The sequence below is a fragment of the Aulonocara sp. 'chitande type north' Nkhata Bay genome, linkage group LG3 (genome assembly GCF_057382095.1).
Source record: "Aulonocara sp. 'chitande type north' Nkhata Bay isolate Kocher_YH1m ecotype deep benthic linkage group LG3, A_spYH_male_GT1.1, whole genome shotgun sequence".
Lineage (NCBI taxonomy): Eukaryota > Metazoa > Chordata > Actinopteri > Cichliformes > Cichlidae > Aulonocara > Aulonocara sp. 'chitande type north' Nkhata Bay.
In genome coordinates this window covers 69,187,593-69,214,143 of record NC_141346.1, presented here as the reverse complement: position 1 = coordinate 69,214,143, position 26,551 = coordinate 69,187,593, and the positions used below count along the sequence as shown (strand labels likewise).

The following is a 26,551-nucleotide window of genomic DNA, read 5'->3' as shown; positions in this document are numbered from 1 at the left end:
GGAATGTTGTCAGGACCCGGAGCTTTACGTGCATTGATCCTGCTGAGGGATCTCCTCACGCTGTCCGGGGACAGAGTCATCACCTGGTCACCAGGAGGGGGTGGGGTCTTCTGTGCAGTGGTGCTGTTTTGGACTTCAAAGCGAGCAAAGAAAGTGTTCAGCTCGTTCAGCAGGGGGATAGTGCTATCACAGGTCTGTGGTGGGGGCTTGTAATCTGTGATGGTCTGAATGCCCCGCCACAGGCTCCGTGAGTCTCTGCTGTCTTTGAAGTGATGCGATATTTTCCTGGAGTACTGTCTCTTAGCCTCTCTGATGCCACGGGAAAGGTTGGCCCTAGCTCCTCCTCTCCCTCCTGTTGCCCATTCGCTGATTACCACCCTGTGTATATTAGCCCTGTGTTTTCCTGTGCTCAGTGTCGCGTCGTACCCTCAGATTATGCCTGTGTGTTCTTGGTCTGAGTATTCCGTCCTCACTTCATGTTTGTTTTCCTGCCAGCAATAAAGCTGAGGTTTTTTGAGTTACATTCAATTTTTCGAGTCCTGCATTTGGATCCTCATCTCTGCCTGCCGCACACAGAGCCCTGACAGTAATCAAACCTCTGTAACTTTGCTTCACTTCATCAGCATCAGCTCATGTTCACATGTTGATTCATGGTTTGCTTCAGTTTTTGATGGACTGCAGAATATTTTGAAGGTTATCTGCTATAAAAAGCCAGAACAGGAAAATCTGCTTCATGTGTTTCTGTTTGATCCTCAGTGACTTTGACACAAAGGCCTCTGCTGTGATGATCACACCTCTGATCAAGTCTCACAGTGTCAGCTTTGTTTTTATACATATGGATATGTGCTGATAAATGATCAGAATTATAATATTTCCCACTGTCTGCTGTGTGCCGTGACCTTTGACCTGCTAAAGACAGTCAGCTGTGGATTATTCATTGTTGTGTCTGATACTTAGAACTGTGAGGAAGAACACTACACAGTTAATCAGGGTCCCCTCTCTCTGAATCAGGAAAGGTGGGCAGGCCGCATGTGGGCCGCGGGCCATACGTTGAGTCTCACTGTTTGAAATGTGAACATTGTTCTGCTGCAGTCAATGGACTAAACCAGAGAAGAAGAAAACAGACTTTACCATGAAGATCCTCAGTGTGGATCAGTATAATATCAGCCTGATGTCTGCAGTTTAGTGTCAGCACAACTTTCACATCATATTCATCTCAGCACAACTAAAACATGCTGACTGACCTCAGAGTTTCAAGTCCACATCCTGGACTCTCCAGGAAACCACACAGATGCTTCACTCCTGAATCCTGCAGCTTGTTGTTTCCTCTCAGGTCCAGCTGTCTCAGATGGGAGGGGTTGGACTTCAGTGCTGCTGCCAGATAATCACAGCTGATCTCTGACAAACCACAGCTCTCCAATCTGTGTAAAGAATGAAAGATGTAAGTGTATTAGACAAAGTGTGAGCTTGAAATCATTCAGTGTTTCATCATCTGTTCAGAGCTGAAGAAGGTTCAGAATGTAGAAGTTTAGAAAATGGAAACTCCAAACAGCTGAAGCCAACAGGAAGCAGCTTCAAACAGGAAACTGTGCAGAGTTTCAGACTATATGTCCTGATGCAGCCAGTTGGATTTTGGAGATTTGAATCTCTGTTCTGTGACTAAGTCCTTGAATCATTTCTTCCAGTTGGTCCAACAAGACAGACTAAGTGTTGGACATGTGTTGTGGCTCCATTAGGGGAGCTTCTAAATGTGATGTGATGGCCCCTCTGGGTCTGTCAGGTCACAGGACTGAAGAGAGCTCAAACTGGGCACACAGTTGTTCCAGTCTGGACCAAAGACTCTATACTGGGACTGAGGGCCTGCTTTGACTGCACCCACTGGCACTTTTTAAAGGCTCATGTTCTCACTTAGATCATCGATTTCTACTTACATTTCTTTCTGGGAAAAATGGGGATTACTTTGGAAACAGGAAGTATTTTCCCCAATAAGCAGCCCTGGATTAGTAAATCACTCCAACATGTTCTCAGGCAGAAGAAGCTGTCTTGTTATGAGGGAGAGAAGAAAAAGATTGAGGCACATAAACTTGTTGAAAGAGAGATAAAGCAGCTAAAATCAGGTGTAAAAGTAAAGCAGAGGATGAGCTGCATAAAGGACACTCAAGGCTGGCTTGGAAAGGAATGAAGTCCATGGTGGGGATGCAGAACAAGGAGCAAAGATGAATGTGATGCTGAATCAGCAGAAGACTTGGACTCATTTGATTCCAGCTTTGATATCATTGATTTCAATGAAGAGCTTTGTGATTGTAGCAAAGGGCTGGTAGCTCTGAGAGTCCCACTGATGAGGTGTTTGTGTGGAAATCTCTTAGTGGGACCAAAGAGAGAAAAAGCCCTGGTCCTGATGCTGTGGGAGGGAAATGATTGAAGTGTGCTGTGAGGAACTGACTGTGAGATCTTCACACATTTTCCAGTCCTCCTTGGAACAACAGGAAGTTCCCAGCATATGGAAACAAAGGTTAAGTGTCCTATGGCACTCAGTAGGTATGGTTACCGGTATCCGGTGCCACTGTGGCACTAGTTCTGACATAAACGGTAGTAATGTTGGGATTTAAATGGATATTCTTAGTGCTTATTTGGTGATTATATTGTTTTATGTATTTTAATAAGAGAGGGCCAGCTCTGAGTATAGTCTGAGCCAAAAGTACTGACAGGAAACTGCATGCTTTTGCAGAGCACAGGAGGTGCAGACAGAAAATGACACTAAGCAGAGTGTTTTGATCAAAACTTAGAGTGTGTGACGTGCTGCGGAAATATATAAATAACCATGCTTGCTGCTGCTGCTTTCAGACCTGAGCATGTGTGTTCGTGTGTTCAGGTCTCCGTTCTTGGGAATGTAAAATAAAGATCATTTTTTGAGCTTTGACCACCCTGGGTGCAGTCTTTCTTTGCCACCAAAAGAATTCAATGAACGAAATTTAATAGTAACCAGACCGAAAAGCAGCGCACATCTTGGTGCTTTTTTTTCCTGAGATGTCATACACTTTGGATTATAGCCAATCATTTTACCTTTCCAAGGACAGTAGGCGGGCCCAGGTATGTATGTTCTTTTAGAGCAGAGCTACAGATTAAAAATGCCCAAGGTGAAGCGGTCAAAGTCTGGCTGTACTTCACAGCAAAAGATGCAAACTCAGTAGCCTGCAATAAGTGCTTTAAGGTGATACTGTGAAAAGGAGGTAACTCCTCGAATCTGATGACACACCTGGCGACACATAGCGTTTTTTTAAAGGCCGAGAAATGCACCGTATTTGATAGCTTGCTGCAAGACCTCACACCGAGCGCATCTACTGCGGGTGTTGTTAGATTTATATTGTTTATTGTCATTTATGCTTAGAAATATTAAACCATATATGCTTAGAGGTGTATAATCGATTGTGTAGTGATAGGATGTGTGATCTTTGGCAGTCTGCATAGGCTTGGTGTGCATTCTAGGGTGTTCTGACATTCACACCCACATTCTGGGAGCATGGGAGAGGTCGTACCTTCTCTTATTGTTTTATGGTAGGATAAACGTATCTATATCTGTTTTAGGCTAAGTGCCTTTTGTTTAGATGAACTTTTGGACTTCCAAACCAGCAGGTTTAGGGAAGTCATTTATGGGGTCACACTGACCTGTAGAATGTTTAGCTGATTTTAGAGTTTAGAAATGTGTTAACATAGAATGTAGAACTATTGTAGAGACACTGACACTGCCCTCAATATAATAAAGGCCTCACTTTGTCGTGAACTTAGGAGTAGATTGTAGGAGACCCCTCCCCCACTTGAACTGTGAAAGTAAAACAGAGAGGAGTTAATGCTGAGTGGAAATTCCCCAGAGTATGTTTGGGTGGGGGTCTCAACATTTGTAACTGGATAACTGTGGTCTGGAAGGGAGAAGGGTTTTATGACCTCTAGGGAGTCACCTACACCCACAGTGTTTTAACTGTCACGCACACACATCCACACGCACACTCACTTATGTGCACTCACTCACACATACACACAGGTATGCGTACACAGTCACACACGAGCACTCATATAGGCACGCGGGAACGTGCACATGTAGGCATTCACGGGTTCGCACACACACAAGTGAAAGTAGGTAAACATAGTACTTAGTTTTATGGCACCTTGTAGAGGGTTTAGAAGCGGGGTCACTGATACAAAACTGCATGTAACAGACAAAGGAGTTGAGATCTGCAGAGAAAGTCCGGGGTCCTGTACATCTCCCTTCTAGAAGGTGTAATCAATAAGTGTGTATTAATAAAAGTGTTGTTAATTGACTACTGAGTCCCGGTGTTCTTTCTGGAGTCCTGACGAATATACGAACCGGGGTGAAACTGCTTTTGCAACATACCACACACACACACACACACACACACACACACACGCAAGGTACTCTTTGTTTGCATGTAGACGTCATATGTTAATGTACCTATGTATATTCATGTAACCTCAATAAAAGAGCAGTGTTACGGGGGAGCAGATGAGAGCAACTGGGGTCAAGCGAAGGAACATTGTTTGTCCAGTTCTCTCCTGTGCACGAGAAACATGAAGAACTTTGCCTACTCGTGTCTTGCTTTGCTGTGTAATTACATTGTCTTCAACGTTCCAGCGAATAGGTTTAAGCTACAAACCTATCAGGTGTGGTGCCTGTTATCGGACCCGGAGTTAGCAACATCCCCCACGAACCCGAAGAGGAGAGTCCTGGCCCCTAGCCCTGCCAGTGTAGCAGAAATGATGGCGGATGATGATGGCAGCAGCAGCCATTCTTCTCTGGGTGAGTAGCTTAATGTTGTTTGTGTGTAATTTACGTTGAGTAGGCTAACCACGTTATTACATTAATGCATGTAAGGTGAACTAACAGACACCGTCGTAGTTACTTGCGGCTGTCTTCTTGTTTGATGGCAGATACTCCCTTCACCCTGGCCAAAAAGGCAAAAATGACCAAAGAAAAAGTAGAAAACAGCTAAACATGAGAGGTTTTAGGACAAAGTTTGTGTTTTTTCCATTCTTTAAGCACCGTTTAAGCACCGGCACCATTTCAAAAGTACCAGGTTGGCACCGGTATTGGACAAAACCTAAATAATACCCATCCCTAGTACTCAGTGACGATGGTCCTGTGGCCCCACCACCTCCACCTCTTTGTAAAGGAACTAACTGTAATCTGAAGCTTCAAATGGAACTAAGAATTTCTCCACTAGGTGGCAGTGTCTGATGAGAAAGTGTTAGTGGAGCTGGCCTGGAGTCAGAAACAGGAAGATGCAGGATTTGGGCTTAAATGGGGGAAAGTGGTTCGCACTAGTGCCTTAAATCAAGAAGGTTGTAGGTTGAAGCTTGTTGGCCTTTCTGTGGAGGTTGGATGTTCTCCCACAGTCCAATGAAATGCTGCTTAGGTTCATTGGTGCTTCTAAATTGGCTGTAGGTGTGGATGTGAGAGAGTGCTTCTCTGTCTCTCTCTGTTGGCCCTGTGATGGACTGCTCACCTGTGCAGGTGGACCACGCCTCTTGCCCTATGACAGCTAGGGCACAGGCTGCAGCCCTGTGAGCCTAAGCTGAATAAACAGTTAGCAAAAGTGATTCATGGATGGCCTGAAATTCCCCAGTTAGCAGTTTGGTAGATAGCTATGACATGCTAATCCCATCCAGCAGCTGTATTCTACCTGTAAACTGATCCCTGCTGAGCCAAAGCACTTTTTCATATGCAAATTACAACCTTTAATAGAAACCTATCCGATTGTTAAGTGATGACGTGACGAATCCTACTTCCGGGCCTAAAGTAGTCTGTGTTTAATATGGCTTTTGTGTTAACATGTTTAATGTTATGTATTTTCTTCTATTTGATCTCAAAAAGCTCCTAAAACAGTCAGTGATCACTGTTGACCTCCCTCGGCTTTTATTACTGCTAATCATTTATTTAAGCTCAGTTTTTAAAACCTTAGGATGTAACTACAGCCCAGCCCATGCAGCAGTATATGAATGACTAACCTCGTATTGTGGATGGATTATCTCAGTTGTTCTCCTGGCTGAAGTTTGGTCCTTTTAGAGCATCCTACAATGTGATTACATTTGTTCCTGACCACCGAGAACACTCATGTTAACTTTTATCGAGTGGAAAAAAAGGTTAGCTTGTTTATATTATGCTAACATAGCTGTGTCGCTAGCGGTCACGTAGGACATCATTATATACCAGCTAGCCCAACTTCAGTAACCCTACAAACGTCACTGCTGTTTAGTTTTCTGTCTTCATTTATGTTGGAAGTGATAACAGAGCTGTACGTTTTAATTTGTTTCCAAAACACCGCAGTCAGGACATGCTATATTGTATTTAGATAGAAGTTAGCGAGCTAACTCCCTGCTAACTTCTAACTCCGTAAAATGTCATAAATTCCGTTTTCATGGTTGCCTGGATGTTAATCTCAATTGTTACACCTGGTAGAGCAGAACGCTGATCATTTTATTAAAGATGAAAGACTTTAGACAGTTTTTAAACTCTCAGTAATGCCATAGTGATCGTTTGATATATGGACGTGCAGCGGAGTTTAGGTCCAGACACGGCTAGTGACGTCAGACTGAACAACCGGATTGGTCAGCATCTTATTAGCCTCCTGTTAGCTTCATTCCACAGAAAACTGAGAGAAACTAACAGAGTTGATAAAGAATAAAGAGAAACGTGCTGATTTAAAGCCTTTGAAGTGCTACAGATGATCTCTGTCCACTTCTGTCCACTCATTCATTCATGTAAGCTTTCTAATGAATGAATAGTGGTATTGTAAAGCGCTTTGGGTGCCTTGAAAAGCGCTATATAAATCCAATCCATTATTATTATTATTATAATGCAGCTTTGATCTTCACAGTCTGCTTTATGAAACTCATTCTAACCCTGAATGTCAGAGTGTTCCTCCTTCTCTTTCCCATCATTCATGCTGGCAGTGGAGGAGATTTGGATGTTGGACTGTGTTTTGGATGATGTGTGTATGTTTGTGTTGGACTGCTGTCTGTAAAGCAAACGCACATTTTGCTTTGGATTTCACTGTCAGACAGACTTTAAGGTGGAATGAAGAGTTGGAGAGTTTCACAGTGAATTATCCAGTGGAGGATTTTTCTTCTTCTTTGAAGGTTTGAAATGTGAACATTGTTCTGCTGCAGTCAATGGACCAAACCATAGAAGAACAAAACAGACTTTACCATGAAGATCCTCAGTGTGGATCAGTATAATATCAGCCTGATGTCTGCAGTTTAGTGTCAGCACAACTTTCACATCATATTCATCTCAGCACAACTAAAACATGCTGACTGACCTCAGAGTTTCAAGTCCACATCCTGGACTCTCCAGGAAACCACACAGATGCTTCACTCCTGGATCCTGCAGCTTGTTGTTCCTGCTCAGGTCCAGCTCTCTCAGATGGGAGGGGTTGGACTTCAGTGCTGCTGCCAGATAATCACAGCTGATCTCTGACAAACCACAGTCCATCAATCTGTATAAAGAATGAAAGATGTAAGTTTATTAGACAAAGTGTGAGCTTGAAATCATTCAGTGTTTCATCATCTGTTCAGAGCTGAAGAAGGTTCAGAATGTAGAAGTTTAGAAAATGGAAACTCCAAACAGCTGAAGCCAACAGGAAGCAGCTTCAAACAAACACAACAAGAGAAAAAACTCTGAATGTTTCACACTAAAGTCGTACATTTCTCATAAAAACAGGACAAAGACGTGAAAAAGTCGTGTTTTTCCTTCCAGGAACCACAAGGCTTCACTTTAAAAGGTGAAGTGTGAAAGAAATGGACATATTTGAAGTCCAACACCTTTTTCCAGTCACATTATTAAAGCAGACAAACTACAAGCTCATTTTCATTCCAACAAGTCATCTTCTGACCTGGACTAACAACACCGGCCTCTACAGGGAGTGCAGAATTATTAGGCAAATGAGTATTTTGTCCACATTATCCTCTTCACGCATGTTGTCTTACTCCAAACTGTATAGGCTGGAAAGCCTACTACCAAGTTTCAAGTTTCTTTATATGTCACATGCATAGTCATACAAGTATAACACACAGTGAAATGTAGCCTGACACGCTCCTCGACATGTGCAAAAATGGGGGGGGGGGGGGGGGGGGTAGAGGAAGAACATTATATATATATATATATATATATAGTATGTACATTGGGTGAATGTGCAGTAGTAGCAGCAACCAGGTGAATTCTGTACATTAATATGAATAGACCTCTGACTATTTTACAGGATAGACAATATAAACATATTTAAAATTAAAGGAATTTGGAATGTACATTGTGCCTGGGTTTAGAGTGTCTGGAAGAGAGTCCTGTCTCAGTCAGTTATAGATGATGTGAGAGGGCCGGTGTGTGTGTTTAGGGCCCGGATGGCTTGGGGATAGAAGCTCCTCTTGAGTCTCTCTGTCCTTGCCCGGATGATGCGGAACCTTCTACCAGATTGCAGGAGTTGGAACAGTTTGTTGCCAGGATGGGACGGGTCCTTCAGTATCTGTGCTGCTCTAGTCCGGTATCTCCTGGTGTAGGTGTCCTGAAGCGGGGGGAGAGCAATCCTGCAGCAGCGTTCTGCTGTACGGATCACTCTCTGGAGAGCTTTTTGGTCCTTCACACAGCTGTTCCCAAACCACGATGTCATGTTCTGTGTGAGGATGCTCTCCACACCGCCTGTATAGAAAATCCTGAGGATCTTTGGAGAGACCCTGAACTTCCTCAGTTGTCGTAGGTGGTACAGGCGCTGCCTAGCCTTTTTGGTCTGGACCGGAATGTGGGCAGCCCATGTCAGGTCTGAGGAGATGTGGACACCAAGATACTTGAAGGACTGCACCCTCTCCACTGGAGCTCCATTGATGATAATGAGCTTGTAGTCTCTGTGCTGACCCCTTCTGAAGTCCACCACCAGCTCCTTGGTCTTGCTGACGTTCAGCTGGAGGTGGTTGTCCTGGCACCACGATGCCAGATTCTTCACTTCATCCATGTAGGCCGCCTCACCGTTGTTGGAGATGGCACCCAACACCACTGTGTCGTCAGCAAACTTCACAATGGTGTTGGAGCCATGGGTGGCCACACAGTCTGAAGTGTAGAGGGAGTAGAGCAGTGGTGAGAGGACACATCCCTGTGGTGCTCCTGTGTTGATGGTGATGCTGTTAGAGACGCATCTACCCACCCTCACCACCTGAGTTCTGCCAGTGAGGAAGTCCAACACCCATGCACACAGACGGCTGTTGAGTCCCAGATCCCTCAGCTTTGTGAACAGTCTGCAGGGCACTATTGTGTTAAACGCTGAACTGTAATCAACAAACAGCATTCGCACATAGTTACCCTGTTTCTTGTCCACGTGGCTGAGAGTGGTGTGCAAGACGTGGGCGATGGCATCCTCTGTGGATCTGTTGGATCGGTAGGCGAACTGCAGCGGATCTGTGGTGTCTGGGATGGAGGAGGAGATGATGTTCTTCAGCAGCCTCTCAAACACTTTCATTACTACCGAGGTCAGTGCAACTGGCCGGTAATCGTTCAGGGATGAGGGTTTGCTGTTCTTGGGCACAGGGATGATGGTGGATCTTTTGAAGCATGTGGGGACCACAGACTTCGCCAGGGACTCGTTGAAGATGTAAGTGAACACACCTGCTAGCTGGTCAGCACAGCAGCGCAGCAGACGGCCGGTGATGCCGTCTGGCCCCGCCGCCAATTAAGCATATTAGGTGATGTGCATCTCTGTAATGAGAAGGGGTGTGGTCTAATGACATCAACACCCTATGTCAGGTGTACATAATTATTAGGCAACGTCCTTTCCTTTGGCAAAACGGGTCAAAAGAAGGACTTGACAGGCTCAGAAAAGTCAAAAATAGTGAGATATCTTGCAGAGGGATGCAGCACTCTCAAAATTGCAAAGCTTCTGAAGCGTGATCATCAAACAATCAAGCATTTCATTCAAAATAGTCAACAGGGTCGCAAGAAGCGTGTGGAAAAACCAAGGCGCAAAATAACTGCCCATGAACTGAGAAAAGTCAAGCGTGCAGCTGCCAAGATGCCACTTGCCACCAGTTTGGCCATATTTCAGAGCTGCAACATCACTGGAGTGCCCAAAAGCACAAGGTGTGCAATACTCAGAGACATGGCCAAGGTAAGAAAGGCTGAAAGACGACCACCACTGAACAAGACACACAAGCTGAAACGTCAAGACTGGGCCAAGAAATATCTCAAGACTGTTTTTTCTAAGGTTTTATGGACTGATGAAATGAGAGTGAGTCTTGATGGGCCAGATGAATGGGCCCATGGCTGGATTGGTAAAGGGCAGAGAGCTCCAGTCCGACTCAGACGTCAGCAAGGTCGAGGTGGAATACTGGTTTGGGCTGGTATCATCAAAGATGAGCTTGTGGGGCCTTTTCGGGTTGAGGATGGAGTCAAGCTCAACTCCCAGTCCTACTGCCAGTTTCTGGAAGACACCTTCTTCAAGCAGTGGCACAGGAAGAAGTCTGCATCCTTCAAGAAAAACATGATTTTCATGCAGGACAATGCTCCATCACACGCGTCCAAGTACTCCACAGCGTGGCTGGCAAGAAAGGGTATAAAAGAAGAAAAACTAATGACATGGCCTCCTTGTTCACCTGATCTGAACCCCATTGAGAACCTGTGGTCCATCATCAAATGTGAGATTTACAAGGAGGGAAAACAGTACACCTCTCTGAACAGTGTCTGGGAGGCTGTGGTTGCTGCTGCACGCAATGTTGATGGTGAACAGATCAAAACACTGACAGAATCCATGGATGGCAGGCTTTTGAGTGTCCTTGCAAAGAAAGGTGGCTATATTGGTCGCTGATTTGTTTTTGTTTTGTTTTTGAATGTCAGAAATGTATATTTGTGAATGTGGAGATGTTATATTGGTTTCACTGGTAAAAATAAATAATTGAAATGGGTATATATTTGTTTTTTGTTAAGTTGCCTAATAATTATGGACAGTAATAGTCACCTGCACACACAGATATCCCCCTAAAATAGCTAAAACTAAAAACAAACTAAAAACTACTTCCAAAAACATTCAGCTTTGATATTAATGAGTTTTTTGGGTTCATTGAGAACATGGTTGATGTTCAATAATAAAATTATTCCTCAAAAATACAACTTGCCTAATAATTCTGCGCTCCGTGTATGTGCAGCTGGCTGTGAGACCAGTGCTCAGGGAGCGTCTACAAAGTGCAACACTGAAAGAACTAGAGATGGCACGATACCACTTTTTTATGTCCGATACCGATACCGATATCATAAATTTGGATATCTGCCGATACCGATATGAATCCGATATAGTGTTTTTTAATCAACAAAACTGTTTTTTTTTAAATATCTTGCTGCATTTTGCAAGTCCACAAGTTCATACTCAAGTTTAAAACAACAACTACACTAAAGCTATTCTGTTATACCTGTATACAAAAAAAAATATTTCATAGTTCAGCAATACTGATCAATCTAATAAACTTAAACCTACACCATCCTCCCTATTCTGATACTTTAAAGAGTACGTAGCGTAAATATTAAGCAACCTAACCAATAGGGTTCCAACTCCCAGCAACAACAAAAATAAATAAATAAAAATTAGGGAACCACCCCTCACGCGCCACCTCATGATGCTTAATCGACGTAATCAACCTTAATTTGATGCAGTGTGAAAAAAAATGCACAGAAATCAATTATTTTTCAAGAAATATTAAATAGATTCAACATCTTTCTTCAACAAAATTGCAGACTGCACAGATGGTACCTTCCCAAAGTAAAAAGTACTATAGCTTACTAGGGTATATATATTAGACTTAATAGTCACTATATACAGTAATTGACTTCTATTCATTTTACATCAAATTAAAACTTTGGGTGTCAGATAATTATTTATTAAAAGCTCGACATTTTAAATGAGAATAAGAAAGAAAAGTATGTCTTTGTGCCCCCTTTTCCCTGTTAATGCCCTATCGGCCCCCCTGGCTAAACTTTGCTAGATCCGCCCCTGCACAGTTACCAGCCGTCAGCTACGTAGAAAAAGATCCTGGTGTAGAAAGTAATATTAAATAAATTCTAACAACAGCTTATCAAGCTTAAACGTGCTGCTGTTGTTCAGCCGCTGGTTTCCTCTTTCTGGTGCAAAGTGGGCCAAAAACAAACAAGAGAGACGGACTCGCGACAGAAAAGCCGATCAGCTGATCATTTAAGCAGTTTCATGATTGAAGTAGCAGCAAGAAGAGGCAGTCGCTTGTTAAGCTTAACGTGGGAATGTTTTACAAACATTCAGAGATGGACTTACACACTTGCTTTACTTCTCTCGGGGATAACTTTGTCGGAGAGGAAATGCCGGGTTGCTAGCGAAGCTCCACATGCTATCCAGACCACCGACAGGTCCCGCATGCCACAGCCGCTCTATCACGTGATGCATACTGCTCCGACGTGCTAACGTTCTGAGGCGAGTTACGGCGTGTTGCAAGTTTTGTGAGGCGCTTTCGTGATATTTAATGGATCGGATTACATTTTTTATTTTTCTCCGATATCGGATCCAGTAATTTAGGTCAGTATCGGACCGATACCGATACGTAATATCGGATCGGTCCATCTCTAGAAAGAACATCACACACTAGTTTGCTTCCAGCACTTTCACACAAACATCTACTGTCATTATTGTCACCAAACTCTGTGGATCCTTTATTGCAAATTCAAATGGGATCAAATGGTCAGACAAAAGAGGGTTATGAGGAAATATGATGAAATGTTGTGTATTAGCAGCAAGTTATTGAATCATTTTCCTCAGAAACCAAACAAAATGATTGACAAACATGTTTTTACAAACTCAGTGTTGGACTTGGATCAGCAGGATAAGCTGATGTTTAAAGGCATTTGAGTGTCGCAGTATGAGAGCCCAGTTATTACTCAATATTTATGGATGATGTTCTTTCAGTGTTGCACTTTGTAGACGCTCGCTGAGCCTCACAGCCAGCTGCACATGGACCAGCTGACATTACCCAGCATTAGAGGCGGGTGTAAAAAAATGGATTTTCCCATTTAAATGGTTTTAATTTGAATAAAGCGATGTTGATTCATTCAATCCTGAATCGATTTTTCATATAAATGTATTTTGCCAGAATCTCAGGCTAAAGCTCACAAAAGTATTTCAACAACAAGCAAACAGATAAAACAGTAAATGAGAGCAGCTAAACACACAAAGATGGAAACACAGAGCGTGGATCATTCACTCGACGGCACGTACACGGACACGCCGTCGGGGCTGAAAGTGGACAGCTCACAGATCCTGAAGCTGCAGGTTTCATCTGTCTCCAACCAAAACTGACTGAACCAGCAGCAGAAGAAGATCCAAACTACGCTTTACGTTTGATGAACATCGTCATGAATTCTCTCTGACTTTGACGTTTACTTCCTGCACAGCTCTCTCTCTCTCAGTGTACTTCAAGAACAGTTTACCTTCAAAAATCTGTTTCCTGCATTATTCACTGCTTATTACGCACCAGTCTGCTGTTGTGTTCACTGCTGTCGGCCTCCCAAAACAAAGCCTCATTTCTGCTGTTCAATACTGAAGAAATGTAAACCTTTTAAAATGATGACAGATTACAAACTCTCAGCTGTGTCTGTAATCAAACCTCTGTAACTTTGCTTCACTTCAGCAGCATCAGCTCATGTTCACATGTTGATTCATGGTTTGCTTCAGTTTTTGATGGACTGCAGAATATTTTGAAGGTTATCTGCTATAAAAAGCCAGAACAGGAAAATCTGCTTCATGTGTTTCTGTTTGATCCTCAGTGACTTTGACACAAAGGCTTCTGCTGTGATGATCACACCTCTGATCAAGTCTCACAGTGTCAGCTTTGTTTTTTATACATATGGATATGTGCTGATAAATGATCAGAATTATAATATTTCCCACTGTCTGCTGTGTGCCGTGACCTTTGACCTGCTAAAGACAGTCAGCTGTGGATTATTCATTGTTGTGTCTGATACTTAGAACTGTGAGGAAGAACACTACACAGTTAATCAGGGTCCCCTCTCTCTGAATCAGGAAAGGTGGGCAGGCCGCGTGTGAGCCACGGGCCATACGTTGAATCTCACTGTTTGAAATGTGTACATTGTTCTGCTGCAGTCAATGGACTAAACCAGAGAAGAAGAAAACAGACTTTACCATGAAGATCCTCAGTGTGGATCAGTATAATATCAGCCTGATGTCTGCAGTTTAGTGTCAGCACAACTTTCACATCATATTCATCTCAGCACAACTAAAACATGCTGACTGACCCCAGAGTTTCAAGTCCACATCCTGGACTCTCCAGGAAACCACACAGATGCTTCACTCCTGAATCCTGCAGCTTGTTGTTGCAGCTCAGGTCCAGCTCTCTCAGATGGGAGGGGTTGGACTTCAGTGCTGCTGCCAGATAATCACAGCTGATCTCTGACAAACCACAGTCCATCAATCTGTATAAAGAATGAAAGATGTAAGTTTATTAGACAAAGTGTGAGCTTGAAATCATTCAGTGTTTCATCATCTGTTCAGAGCTGAAGAAGGTTCAGAATGTAGAAGTTTAGAAAATGGAAATTCCAAACAGCTGAAGCCAACAGGAAGCAGCTTCAAACAAACACAACAAGAGAAAAAACTCTGAATGTTTCACATTAAAGTCGTACATTTATCATAAAAACAGGACAAAGACTTGAAAAAGTCATGTTTTTCCTTCCAGGAACCACAAGGCTTCACTTTTAAAGGTGAAGTGTGAAAGAAATGGACATATTTGAAGTCCAACACCTTTTTCCAGTCACATTATTAAAGCAGACAAACTACAAGCTCATTTTCATTCCAACAAGTCATCTTCTGACCTGGACTAACAACACTGGTCTCTATGTGCAGCTGGCTGTGAGACCAGTGCTCAGGGAGCGTCTACAAAGTGCAACACTGAAAGAACATCACACACTCATTTGCTTCCAGCACTTTCACACAAACATCTACTGTCATTATTGTCACCAAACTCTGTGGATCCTTTATTGCAAATTCAAATGGGATCAAATGGTCAGACAAAAGAGGGTTATGAGGAAATATGATGAAATGTTGTGTATTAGTAGCAAGTTATTGAATCATTTTCCTCAGAAACCAAACAAAATGATTGACAAACATGTTTTTACAAACTCAGTGTTGGACTTGGATCAGCAGGATAAGCTGATGTTTAAAGGCATTTGAGTGTCGCTGTATGAGAGTCCAGTTATTACTCAATATTTATGGATGATGTTCTTTCAGTGTTGCACTTTGTAGACGCTCCCTGAGCCTCACAGCCAGCTGCACATGGACCAGCTGACATTACCCAGCATTAGAGGCGGGTGTAAAAAAATGGATTTTCCCATTTAAATGGTTTTAATTTGAATAAAGCGATGTTGATTCATTCAATCCTGAATCGATTTTTAATATAAATGTATTTTGCCAGAATCTCAGGTTAAAGCTCCCAAAAGTATTTCAACAACAAGCAAACAGATAAAACAGTAAATGAGAGCAGCTAAACACACAAATATGGAAACACAGAGCGTGGATCGTTCACTCGACGGCACGTACACGGACACGCCGTCGGGGCTGAAAGTGGACAGCTCACAGATCCTGAAGCTGCAGGTTTCATCTGTCTCCAACCAAAACTGAGTGAACCAGCAGCAGAAGAAGATCCAAACTACACTTTATGTTTGATGAACATCGTCATGAATTCTCTCTGACTTAGACGTTTACTTCCTGCACAGCTCTCTCTCTCTCAGTGTACTTCAAGAACAGTTTACCTTCAAAAATCTGTTTCCTGCATTATTCACTGCTTATTACGCACCAGTCTGCTGTTGTGTTCACTGCTGTTGGCCTCCGAAAACAAAGCCTCATTTCTGCTGTTCAATACTGAAGAAATTTAAACCTTTTAAAATGATGACAGATTACAAACTCTCAGCTGTGTCTGTAATCAAACCTCTGTAACTTTGCTTCACTTCAGCAGCATCAGCTCATGTTCACATGTTGATTCATGGTTTGCTTCAGTTTTTGATGGACTGCAGAATATTTTGAAGGTTATCTGCTATAAAAAGCCAGAACAGGAAAATCTGCTTCATGTGTTTCTGTTTGATCCTCAGTGACTTTGACACAAAGGCTTCTGCTGTGATGATCACACCTCTGATCAAGTCTCACAGTGTCAGCTTTGTTTTTTATACATATGGATATGTGCTGATAAATGATCAGAATTATAATATTTCCCACTGTCTGCTGTGTGCCGTGACCTTTGACCTGCTAAAGACAGTCAGCTGTGGATTATTCATTGTTGTGTCTGATACTTAGAACTGTGAGGAAGAACACTACACAGTTAATCAGGGTCCCCTCTCTCTGAATCAGGAAAGGTGGGCAGGCCGCGTGTGAGCCACGGGCCATACGTTGAATCTCACTGTTTGAAATGTGTACATTGTTCTGCTGCAGTCAATGGACTAAACCAGAGAAGAAGAAAACAGACTTTACCATGAAGATCCTCAGTGTGGATCAGTATAATATCAGCCTGATGTCTGCAGTTTAGTGTCAGCACAACTTTCACATCATATTCATCTCAGCACAACTAAAACATGCTGACTGACCCCAGAGTTTCAAGTCCACATCCTGGACTCTCCAGGAAACCACACAGATGCTTCACTCCTGAATCCTGCAGCTTGTTGTTGCAGCTCAGGTCCAGCTCTCTCAGATGGGAGGGGTTGGACTTCAGTGCTGCTGCCAGATAATCACAGCTGATCTCTGACAAACCACAGTCCATCAATCTGTATAAAGAATGAAAGATGTAAGTTTATTAGACAAAGTGTGAGCTTGAAATCATTCAGTGTTTCATCATCTGTTCAGAGCTGAAGAAGGTTCAGAATGTAGAAGTTTAGAAAATGGAAATTCCAAACAGCTGAAGCCAACAGGAAGCAGCTTCAAACAAACACAACAAGAGAAAAAACTCTGAATGTTTCACATTAAAGTCGTACATTTATCATAAAAACAGGACAAAGACTTGAAAAAGTCATGTTTTTCCTTCCAGGAACCACAAGGCTTCACTTTTAAAGGTGAAGTGTGAAAGAAATGGACATATTTGAAGTCCAACACCTTTTTCCAGTCACATTATTAAAGCAGACAAACTACAAGCTCATTTTCATTCCAACAAGTCATCTTCTGACCTGGACTAACAACACTGGTCTCTATGTGCAGCTGGCTGTGAGACCAGTGCTCAGGGAGCGTCTACAAAGTGCAACACTGAAAGAACATCACACACTCATTTGCTTCCAGCACTTTCACACAAACATCTACTGTCATTATTGTCACCAAACTCTGTGGATCCTTTATTGCAAATTCAAATGGGATCAAATGGTCAGACAAAAGAGGGTTATGAGGAAATATGATGAAATGTTGTGTATTAGTAGCAAGTTATTGAATCATTTTCCTCAGAAACCAAACAAAATGATTGACAAACATGTTTTTACAAACTCAGTGTTGGACTTGGATCAGCAGGATAAGCTGATGTTTAAAGGCATTTGAGTGTCGCTGTATGAGAGTCCAGTTATTACTCAATATTTATGGATGATGTTCTTTCAGTGTTGCACTTTGTAGACGCTCCCTGAGCCTCACAGCCAGCTGCACATGGACCAGCTGACATTACCCAGCATTAGAGGCGGGTGTAAAAAAATGGATTTTCCCATTTAAATGGTTTTAATTTGAATAAAGCGATGTTGATTCATTCAATCCTGAATCGATTTTTAATATAAATGTATTTTGCCAGAATCTCAGGTTAAAGCTCCCAAAAGTATTTCAACAACAAGCAAACAGATAAAACAGTAAATGAGAGCAGCTAAACACACAAATATGGAAACACAGAGCGTGGATCGTTCACTCGACGGCACGTACACGGACACGCCGTCGGGGCTGAAAGTGGACAGCTCACAGATCCTGAAGCTGCAGGTTTCATCTGTCTCCAACCAAAACTGAGTGAACCAGCAGCAGAAGAAGATCCAAACTACACTTTATGTTTGATGAACATCGTCATGAATTCTCTCTGACTTAGACGTTTACTTCCTGCACAGCTCTCTCTCTCTCAGTGTACTTCAAGAACAGTTTACCTTCAAAAATCTGTTTCCTGCATTATTCACTGCTTATTACGCACCAGTCTGCTGTTGTGTTCACTGCTGTTGGCCTCCGAAAACAAAGCCTCATTTCTGCTGTTCAATACTGAAGAAATTTAAACCTTTTAAAATGATGACAGATTACAAACTCTCAGCTGTGTCTGTAATCAAACCTCTGTAACTTTGCTTCACTTCAGCAGCATCAGCTCATGTTCACATGTTGATTCATGGTTTGCTTCAGTTTTTGATGGACTGCAGAATATTTTGAAGGTTATCTGCTATAAAAAGCCAGAACAGGAAAATCTGCTTCATGTGTTTCTGTTTGATCCTCAGTGACTTTGACACAAAGGCCTCTGCTGTGATGATCACACCTCTGATCAAGTCTCACAGTGTCAGCTTTGTTTTTATACATATGGATATGTGCTGATAAATGATCAGAATTATAATATTTCCCACTGTCTGCTGTGTGCCGTGACCTTTGACCTGCTAAAGACAGTCAGCTGTGGATTATTCATTGTTGTGTCTGATACTTAGAACTGTGAGGAAGAACACTACACAGTTAATCAGGGTCCCCTCTCTCTGAATCAGGAAAGGTGGGCAGGCCGCGTGTGGGCCGCGGGCCATACGTTGAGTCTCACTGTTTGAAATGTGAACATTGTTCTGCTGCAGTCAATGGACTAAACCAGAGAAGAAGAAAACAGACTTTACCATGAAGATCCTCAGTGTGGATCAGTATAATATCAGCCTGATGTCTGCAGTTTAGTGTCAGCACAACTTTCACATCATATTCATCTCAGCACAACTAAAACATGCTGACTGACCTCAGAGTTTCAAGTCCACATCCTGGACTCTCCAGGAAACCACACAGATGCTTCACTCCTGAATCCTGCAGCTTGTTCTTGTTAGTCGAAGACCCGTACTCAGTACTCAGGTCCAGCTGTCTCAGATGGGAGGGGTTGGACTTCAACGCTGCTACCAGATAATCACAGTTGATCTCTGACAAACCACAGTCCCTCAATCTGTATAAAGAGTGAAAGATGTAAGTTTATTAGACAAAGTGTGAGCTTGAAATCATTCAGTGTTTCATCATCTGTTCAGAGCTGAAGAATGTTCAGAATGTAGAAGTTTAGAAAATGGAAACTCCAAACAGCTGAAGCCAACATGAAGCAGCTTGTTTCACATTAAAGTCGTACATTTGTCATAAAAACAGGACAAAGACTTTAAAAAGTCATGTTTTTCCTTCCAGGAACCACAAGGCTTCACTTTTAAAGGTGAAGTGTGAAAGAAATGGACATATTTGAAGTCCAACACCTTTTTCCAGTCACATTATTAAAGCAGACAAACTACAAGCTCATTTTCATTCCAACAAGTCATCTTCTGACCTGGACTAACAACACTGGTCTCTATGTGCAGCTGGCTGTGAGACCAGTGCTCCGGGACCGTCTACAAAGTGCAACACTGAAAGAACATCACACACTCATTTGCTTCCATCATCCAACCTGAAGAGGAAACAGAGACGCGTCCCCTTCAAAGTAAAAGCTGCTCCTTTTGGACACAGTATCAAAGAAAGTCTACAGTATAACATAGAAAAGACAGAACAAAGTTTTGGTTGTTTTTAAATTGTGCAGAAATGAAACTACACTAAGCTCAATTATGTGACAGACATTTCATCCCATGTCAGTTTGACCTCATCCTGGGCCCGATTATCCAGCACACACTCTGACCACAGGCCCAGGGGCCATGCACAGCTGGCTTCATCCAAGAGACAGGAAACAAACCAACACAATAATAAAAAGCACCATGTGATATTCTTACATCTTCAAGACAAACATAGTAAAAACATGAGCATATTTCTTTCCTGATAAAATGATGTGACAGGTAGAACAGAGTAAAGTGGTAGTGTTACAGCCTTTCTCCCCTCTGCTGCCGAGGCTGTTAGTCTCTCCCAAACTCAGCTACAGAACTTCCGAATGAATGAAAGTAGCAGAAGTGGCTTTACAAATGAAAGAGGAAGAGGAGAAGAAGAGGAGAGGGAGGCCACCCTGACCATCACTCCAGCTGAAAACATCACACTTCCATTAAAGTTGGTGAGAAAATGTTGAGCAGGATGAGCTGCTGGCTAATCTGGAGGCTGTAGCAGCAGCTCACAGTCACAGTGGATTTCCACTAATGAAAAAGCTCTGGCTGCTTCATTTCTCATCTCATATCAGAGACTTTAATGCTTCACTGAAGCTGTACTGTGATGCTTCCATATCCCAGTGAGGTCTCCATAATGATTTCAGCTGTTCTGTACACACACTGTGTGCCCTGTATGGCTCAAAGTCTCTGCAGCCTGTTTTTATCTGCTATCATCAGATCTTCATCATCCTCATTCACATCCCTCACACACTCTACAGCCTCATCAGCACTGACTTCATCTTCACTGAGTGATGGAGCACAACATGAACCTGTGGAGGCTGAAACACTGTCCTGTCAAACATCTCCCCAGTCACCACTCCACTTCTGTCAGCCTTTAAATGAACCCTGCTCAAGTCTGTCACTTCTGTTTGGAGCCAAAAGGAAAAACTTTTGTTCAGTCGTTTGGAAAGACAACATTTCTGAAAGCACTCAAACTTCTTCACATTTGTCTTCAGACACATCCTGAACATGTAGGAACTAAAGAAAGTTTCAAACATCAATCAAAGACCTGAAATATAGAAAAACAACAACAGCCGCAGTCAGTGAACTCACCTCAGAGTCTCCAGTCGACAGTTTGGACTCTCCAGTCCAGCACACAGAAGCTTCACACCTGAATCCTGTAGCTTGTTCCAACTCATGTCCAGCGTTGTCAGATGGGAGGGGTTGGACTTCAGAGCTGAGGCCACAACTTCACAGTGAGACTCTTTGAGTCCACACTGAGTCAGTCTGTGATGATAGAAAATATAAAATGTGTTATTATAAAAGCAGAAAATCTGCATCATAAACACAGACTGAATGTATATGAAGACAAAACAGAGTGAGGTCATAATCTGATGAATCTGCTCTTCACATCTGTGCTTCAGCTCCTCTTACTGTGTTTGACATGACACAACGATTGAGTCTCTCTCAGACCTGCAGACTTTTAATGAGAATCTTTGTTTGGCTTTAATCTGCAGATGAAGGAGGAAGATGGTGTCACATTTAGGCTTCCATAATGTCCACAGTCTGTCACTGAGATCTGATCCAGAGTCAGAGTGAAGACACAGATTTGGACTGTTTCCTGTTTTGAATCTGACTCCAGGACATTTTGAATGAGTTCAGCTCAGTGAAGAGTTCCAGCTGGAAAGATGATCTCTGTTTGCTACCTGCTGTCAGGTACGACTGTTCACGTCCACACGCAGGAAAAACCTGCTGACTGTTACCAAACGGAGCAGAAATCTCATCACTGGACAATAATGACGAATGAACTCAGAGCTGCTGATATCAGATCTGATTTCAGGGGAACTAAACACAGAAATGATTGGCTCATTTGAGCTTTCTGAGCCATTATCTGCTGGTGTGTCGCTAGTTGGCAGAAAATGATTTGTATTCCTGTTCAGGGCTTCAGTGTTTATGAGTCCAGATCCAGGTGACAGCAAGTCAAAATGATGTTACCTGTCTGTGTCCAGCAGCAGCCTGTATTCACTTTGAATATTGTTATAACCTGACATGGATCAGTTTGTCTTTGATTGGTTTGTAAATGTCACTGTTTCCATTGGACCTGAGTGACGTACAAAGACAGAGAGGGAGAGAAAGGAGAGAGAGGATGGAGACAGCAAAGAGAGAGCAAACACAAACAGGTGAGAGTGGACAGGTGACCAAGGTCAGCAACCAATCAGAGAGCTTCTGTTTGACCCACAGTCACTGATGATGACTGCACATAACCAAGCAGTGTGTTACTCTGATATCAAATATGGATCCTGCTCTTATAATAATGATCATCAGATGATATTATTGTGTTATTTTGTAGCTGAATACGATGTTTGTGTGATTATCAGTGAAAGAAGCAGTGAGGAGGATGGAGAGAGAGAGAGGACAGAGGGTGAAGTTAGAAACACTAAAAGGATTTTTCATGGATTTCATGGATGATTTGAGTGATTTCCAGCAGGACACTTAAACATGTCAGTGGACGTCCTAAAGAACATATTCACTGATATGAAACGTGTCATTGAACAGGATTAATATCAGTGGAAACATGGTGGAAACAGCTGTGACTGCATGGATGTGACACACTTCAAATCTGTTCTCCACTCTTGGATTTGGGATCAATGGAGCTGCTGCTGAGTCTGTACAATAAAGGAATGTTGTGGAAGGTTGCAGCGTACGGCCACAAACACTTTGTGGTTACAACCTAAAGCTCCCACAGTCTATAAAGCACTGATGACATCATGACGTTTGGCGAGCGCTGCCAGGAAGTTAGCTTGGGGATGTAAACAGCAGTCAAAAACACAGCAGTGACTTCCTTCAGCAGAAAATAGGGACGACATTTCAGCAGAAACAACTAATCACTGAACAATCAGCTCTGTGATTAATGAGAACATGAAGTCAGACATTAGGAGCAGCAGCAGGAATGAGAGTGAATCCATGAGCTGCTGTGACATCAGCGTTAGCTCACATATTTGACACATGTTCAGTCCAGATGTCAGCAGTGTTTTCTCACTCAGTTTGTCCCACTGTTGGCAGTAAGAGAGCACAGCTGGTTCACCTCTGAGCCCTCACTCTGAACCACAGCACTGTCACTGATCAGTACATCACACTTTAATCACACTAAACCAGAGTCTTCCTCAGCACCTTCATCCTCACTCACCATCTTTATGCCGCTAAACTCTGTGTCTGTAGTCAGAGGAGAAGCTAAAATGGTGACTGCTCTGGATATTTGTCACTGTGTTTAACATTAGACTTCATTTCACTACAAAGATAAAATACAAAAATAGATTCTTATTTCTGTCTTCTCTCTAACAGCAGCGTCTGAATGACCAACAACAGCAGCAGCAGGTTTAAAATGCTTCCCCCTAATGACACAACACAGGTATTACGTGTAGATGTGAGTCTACAACACACAGCATACGACTACCAATGCAGGATCATGCTAAGTGCACGCACACATTTCCTGATCAACACAAAATAGCATTTTATCTGAGAAACTCAAACTAATCAGAGTTGCTTAGTACTGTGTATCTCTGAAGAACTAAACTACTAATTTACACTAATTAATGATGTTAATGATCACATCTGGACTCTGTGGATCAGGGAAATTATTTTACTGCTATTGTTAAATAATCATCATCATTACTATTGCATTAATAATATAATCTGCAGCATTGATATTGCATTCAGATGTTTAAACAGTGTGTGTGTCTTTCAGAAAGACTAAGTTGCAGGCTGACAGGAAGTTGCAGGCTTTGCAGAAATGAAACCGAAAGCAGGGTCTAAGTTATTCTGAGGAGCTGGTTAGACGAGGCTATTTGAATTACTAGGTTATTCAAATTGTCTGGTATACTTTTATATTCTTTTATTAAGCTTTTAGTAGAGGTTCTTGATTATAACATTTATTCAACGTAGTACATATAGTTTCAGTTAGGTTATTACACATAAGGATGAGCCTCTGTTCTGGTGAAAGGTCAGAAGTGCAACGGGTGAGATGAGAGAGCATTTGAGGACGACATATACACACACACACACACACACACACACACACACACACATTAGTTAGACTCATTTATAGGTGAGAAGTTGGTCATGTTTGTCTCTGCAAGAAAGAGGAACAGCGTCTGGCAGGATGTGGGGCTCGTGTTCCAGACGAGATAGAAGACAATGTTCTTTTTAAACTGTGTTAAAAGTCATTGTGGTTTTGATTTGACGTATGTATGTATTCTGTCTGTGACGTATGAAGGGGCGTCATTAATTCAAACCCTGATGCTATAAAAATCTGTGTATGCTTTGATTAAGTCGAAGATCAGCTCTGTCTGCGAACGGAACTGGTCTTCCCATGCGTGTATTCATTAAAATCGATTGTTTGACCAAGCTCTTCTGGACCAATGGTTGTTTGTACTCTCCTTCCTCAATATTTGAACCTTAACAACTCACCGAGCCTTTCTGCAGTTCCTCACAGCTGGAATCAGTCTCTGTCGTCCCCGCTCTGATGTGTTGTACTTCTGCAGGTCCAACTCATCCAGAACCTCCTCTGACATCTGCAGCATGAAGGCCAGAGCTGAGCACTGGATCTCAGAGAGTTCCTTCTCTGATCTGTTCTCTGACTTCAGGAACTCTTGGATCTCCTGATGTACTGAGAGGTGGTTCATCTCCATCAGACAGTGGAAGATGTTGATGCTTCTGTCAGGAGAGATTTCATCACTTTTCATCTCCTTCAGGTTGTTGATGACTCTCTGGATGTTTCCTGGACTGATCTCTGTCTGACCCAGCAGACCTACTAAGAGTCTCTGGTTGGACTCCAGACAGAGGCCATGAAGGAAGCGAACAAACAGGTCCAGGTGGCCATTTTTACTCTCGAGGGATTTATACATGGCTCTGTTCAGGAAATCATCCAGAGATGATTTCCAATAAGTTTGTCCCAGAAGGTTCCTCAGCACCTTTTTCTTCCAGTTGGTGAAACAGTGGAACATGTAGACAGCAGCCAGAAACTCCTGAATGCTCAGATGAACAAAGCAGTAGACTGGTTTCTGGAAGATCACACACTCTCTTTTGAAGATCTCTGTACAAACTCCTGAGTACACCGAGGCCTCTGTCACATCCAGACCACACTGCTCCAGGTCTTCTTGGTAGAACATGATGTTTCCTTTCTCCACATGTTCAAACGCCAGCCTCCCCAGCTTCAGAAGAACTTCCCTGTCAGCCTCCGTCAGCTCCTGTGGACTCGTCTCACGTCCCTCATGGTACTTGTTCTTCTTCCTCTTTGTCTGAACCAGCAGGAAGTGTGAGTACATGTCAGTCAGGGTCTTGGGCAGCTCTCCTCTCTGCTCTGTAGTCAACATGTGCTCCAGAACTGTAGCAGTGATCCAGCAGAAGACTGGGATACTACACATGATGTGGAGGCTCCTGGATGTCTTCATGTGGGAGATGATTCTGCTGGACAGCTCTTCATCACTGAATCTCCTCCTGAAGTACTCCTCCTTCTGGGCGTCAGTGAAGCCTCGTACTTCTGTTAGCCTGTCAACACATGTAGGAGGGATCTGATTGGCTGCTGCGGGTCGGGAAGTTATCCAGACGAGAGCCGAGGGAAGCAGATTCCCCTGGATGAGGTTTGTCAGCAGCTGGCTGACTGATGACTTCTGTGTGACATCAGACAGCAGCTTCCTGTTGGTGAAATCCAATGAAAGTCTGCTTTCATCCAGGCCGTCAAAGATGAACAAAAGCTGAGAGACAGCCAGCTTCTCTGCTGTGACCTTCTGTAATGTTGGATGGAAAACATGGAGCAGCTCCAGAAGACTGTACTGCTCATCTCTGATCAGGTTCAGCTCCCTGAATGAAAGCAGAACCACCACACTGACATGTTGGTTCTCCAAGCCCTCTGCCCAGTCCAGAGTGAACTTCTGCACTGAGAAGGTTTTTCCAACACCAGCCACGCCATTGGTCAGAACCACTCTGATGGGTCTCTGTTGGTCAGGTAAGGCTTTAAAGATGTCCTGGCACCTGATTGGAGCGTCATGGAGGGCGTCCATCTTGGAAGCTGTCTCCAGCTGCCTCACCTCATGTTGGGTATGAACCTCTTCACTCTGTCCCTCTGTGATGTAGAGCTCAGTGTAGATGGTGTTGAGGAGGGTTCTACTTCCTGTTTCATCACTTCCTTCAGTCACACGTTCACATCTCCTCCTCAGACTGATCTTATGTTCATCTAAAACCTCCTGCAGACCAACATCTGCTGAAAGAAAGAAAAACAATGAGACTAAAGAGAAAGAAAACTCTTCAATGTCTGAACAACACGAGAAGTCCAGTTTTCAGAAATGAGTCCATCAGCAGACAGATGTTCAGTCTTACTTTGTACACAGCTGCTCTGACTGGCTGTCTGCAGTCCAGCTCTGCTTCTGGATCTTTCTCCACACTGTGCAGAAGCTCTGATGGTGACACAGAAAAGTCACAGTGGAGATACTTCTGTCCACCTTTGATTAGACTCATTATAAAAAGGAAAACAAAGTTTGAACACAGTAATGTTTCCAGTTCACTGACTTACATTTATTCCATGGACACTCACTCTAACCTGAACCACAGCTACAACCCAACATTGTTGAGGCCTCATCTCCTCCTTTCCTGACTGTAGAGGTTAAATATGCAACAACCAACAAATAAAAGAATTTGGTTCATTTCAAAGAAACTCACACGGTGACCAAGTAAAGTAACCGTAGTAAAGGAGACAACATCCCGTTGATGGTG

General features: G+C 42.9%; 1 protein-coding gene across 2 annotated transcripts in view; it reads right to left on the bottom strand.

The window, feature by feature from the left end:
* The window catches only part of LOC147336844 (protein NLRC3-like), a 167,489-nt gene that overhangs the window by 127,978 nt on the left and 12,960 nt on the right, over positions 1-26,551 (bottom strand). Inside the window, exons 5-11 of one of the 2 annotated variants that reach the window (XM_086285648.1) lie at positions 26,159-26,235; positions 24,251-26,042; positions 20,897-21,070; positions 16,655-16,831; positions 14,321-14,497; positions 7,335-7,511; positions 1,245-1,421 (exon numbers count right to left, since the gene is read on the bottom strand). In XM_086285648.1, the coding sequence (XP_086141774.1) occupies positions 1,245-1,421; positions 7,335-7,511; positions 14,321-14,497; positions 16,655-16,831; positions 20,897-21,070; positions 24,251-26,042; positions 26,159-26,235 (2,751 nt within the window). Of the gene's footprint in view, positions 1-1,244; positions 1,422-7,334; positions 7,512-14,320; positions 14,498-16,504; positions 16,832-20,896; positions 21,071-24,250; positions 26,043-26,158; positions 26,236-26,551 lie in introns of those variants that run through there. The other variant, XM_086285649.1, reaches the window with a different exon arrangement.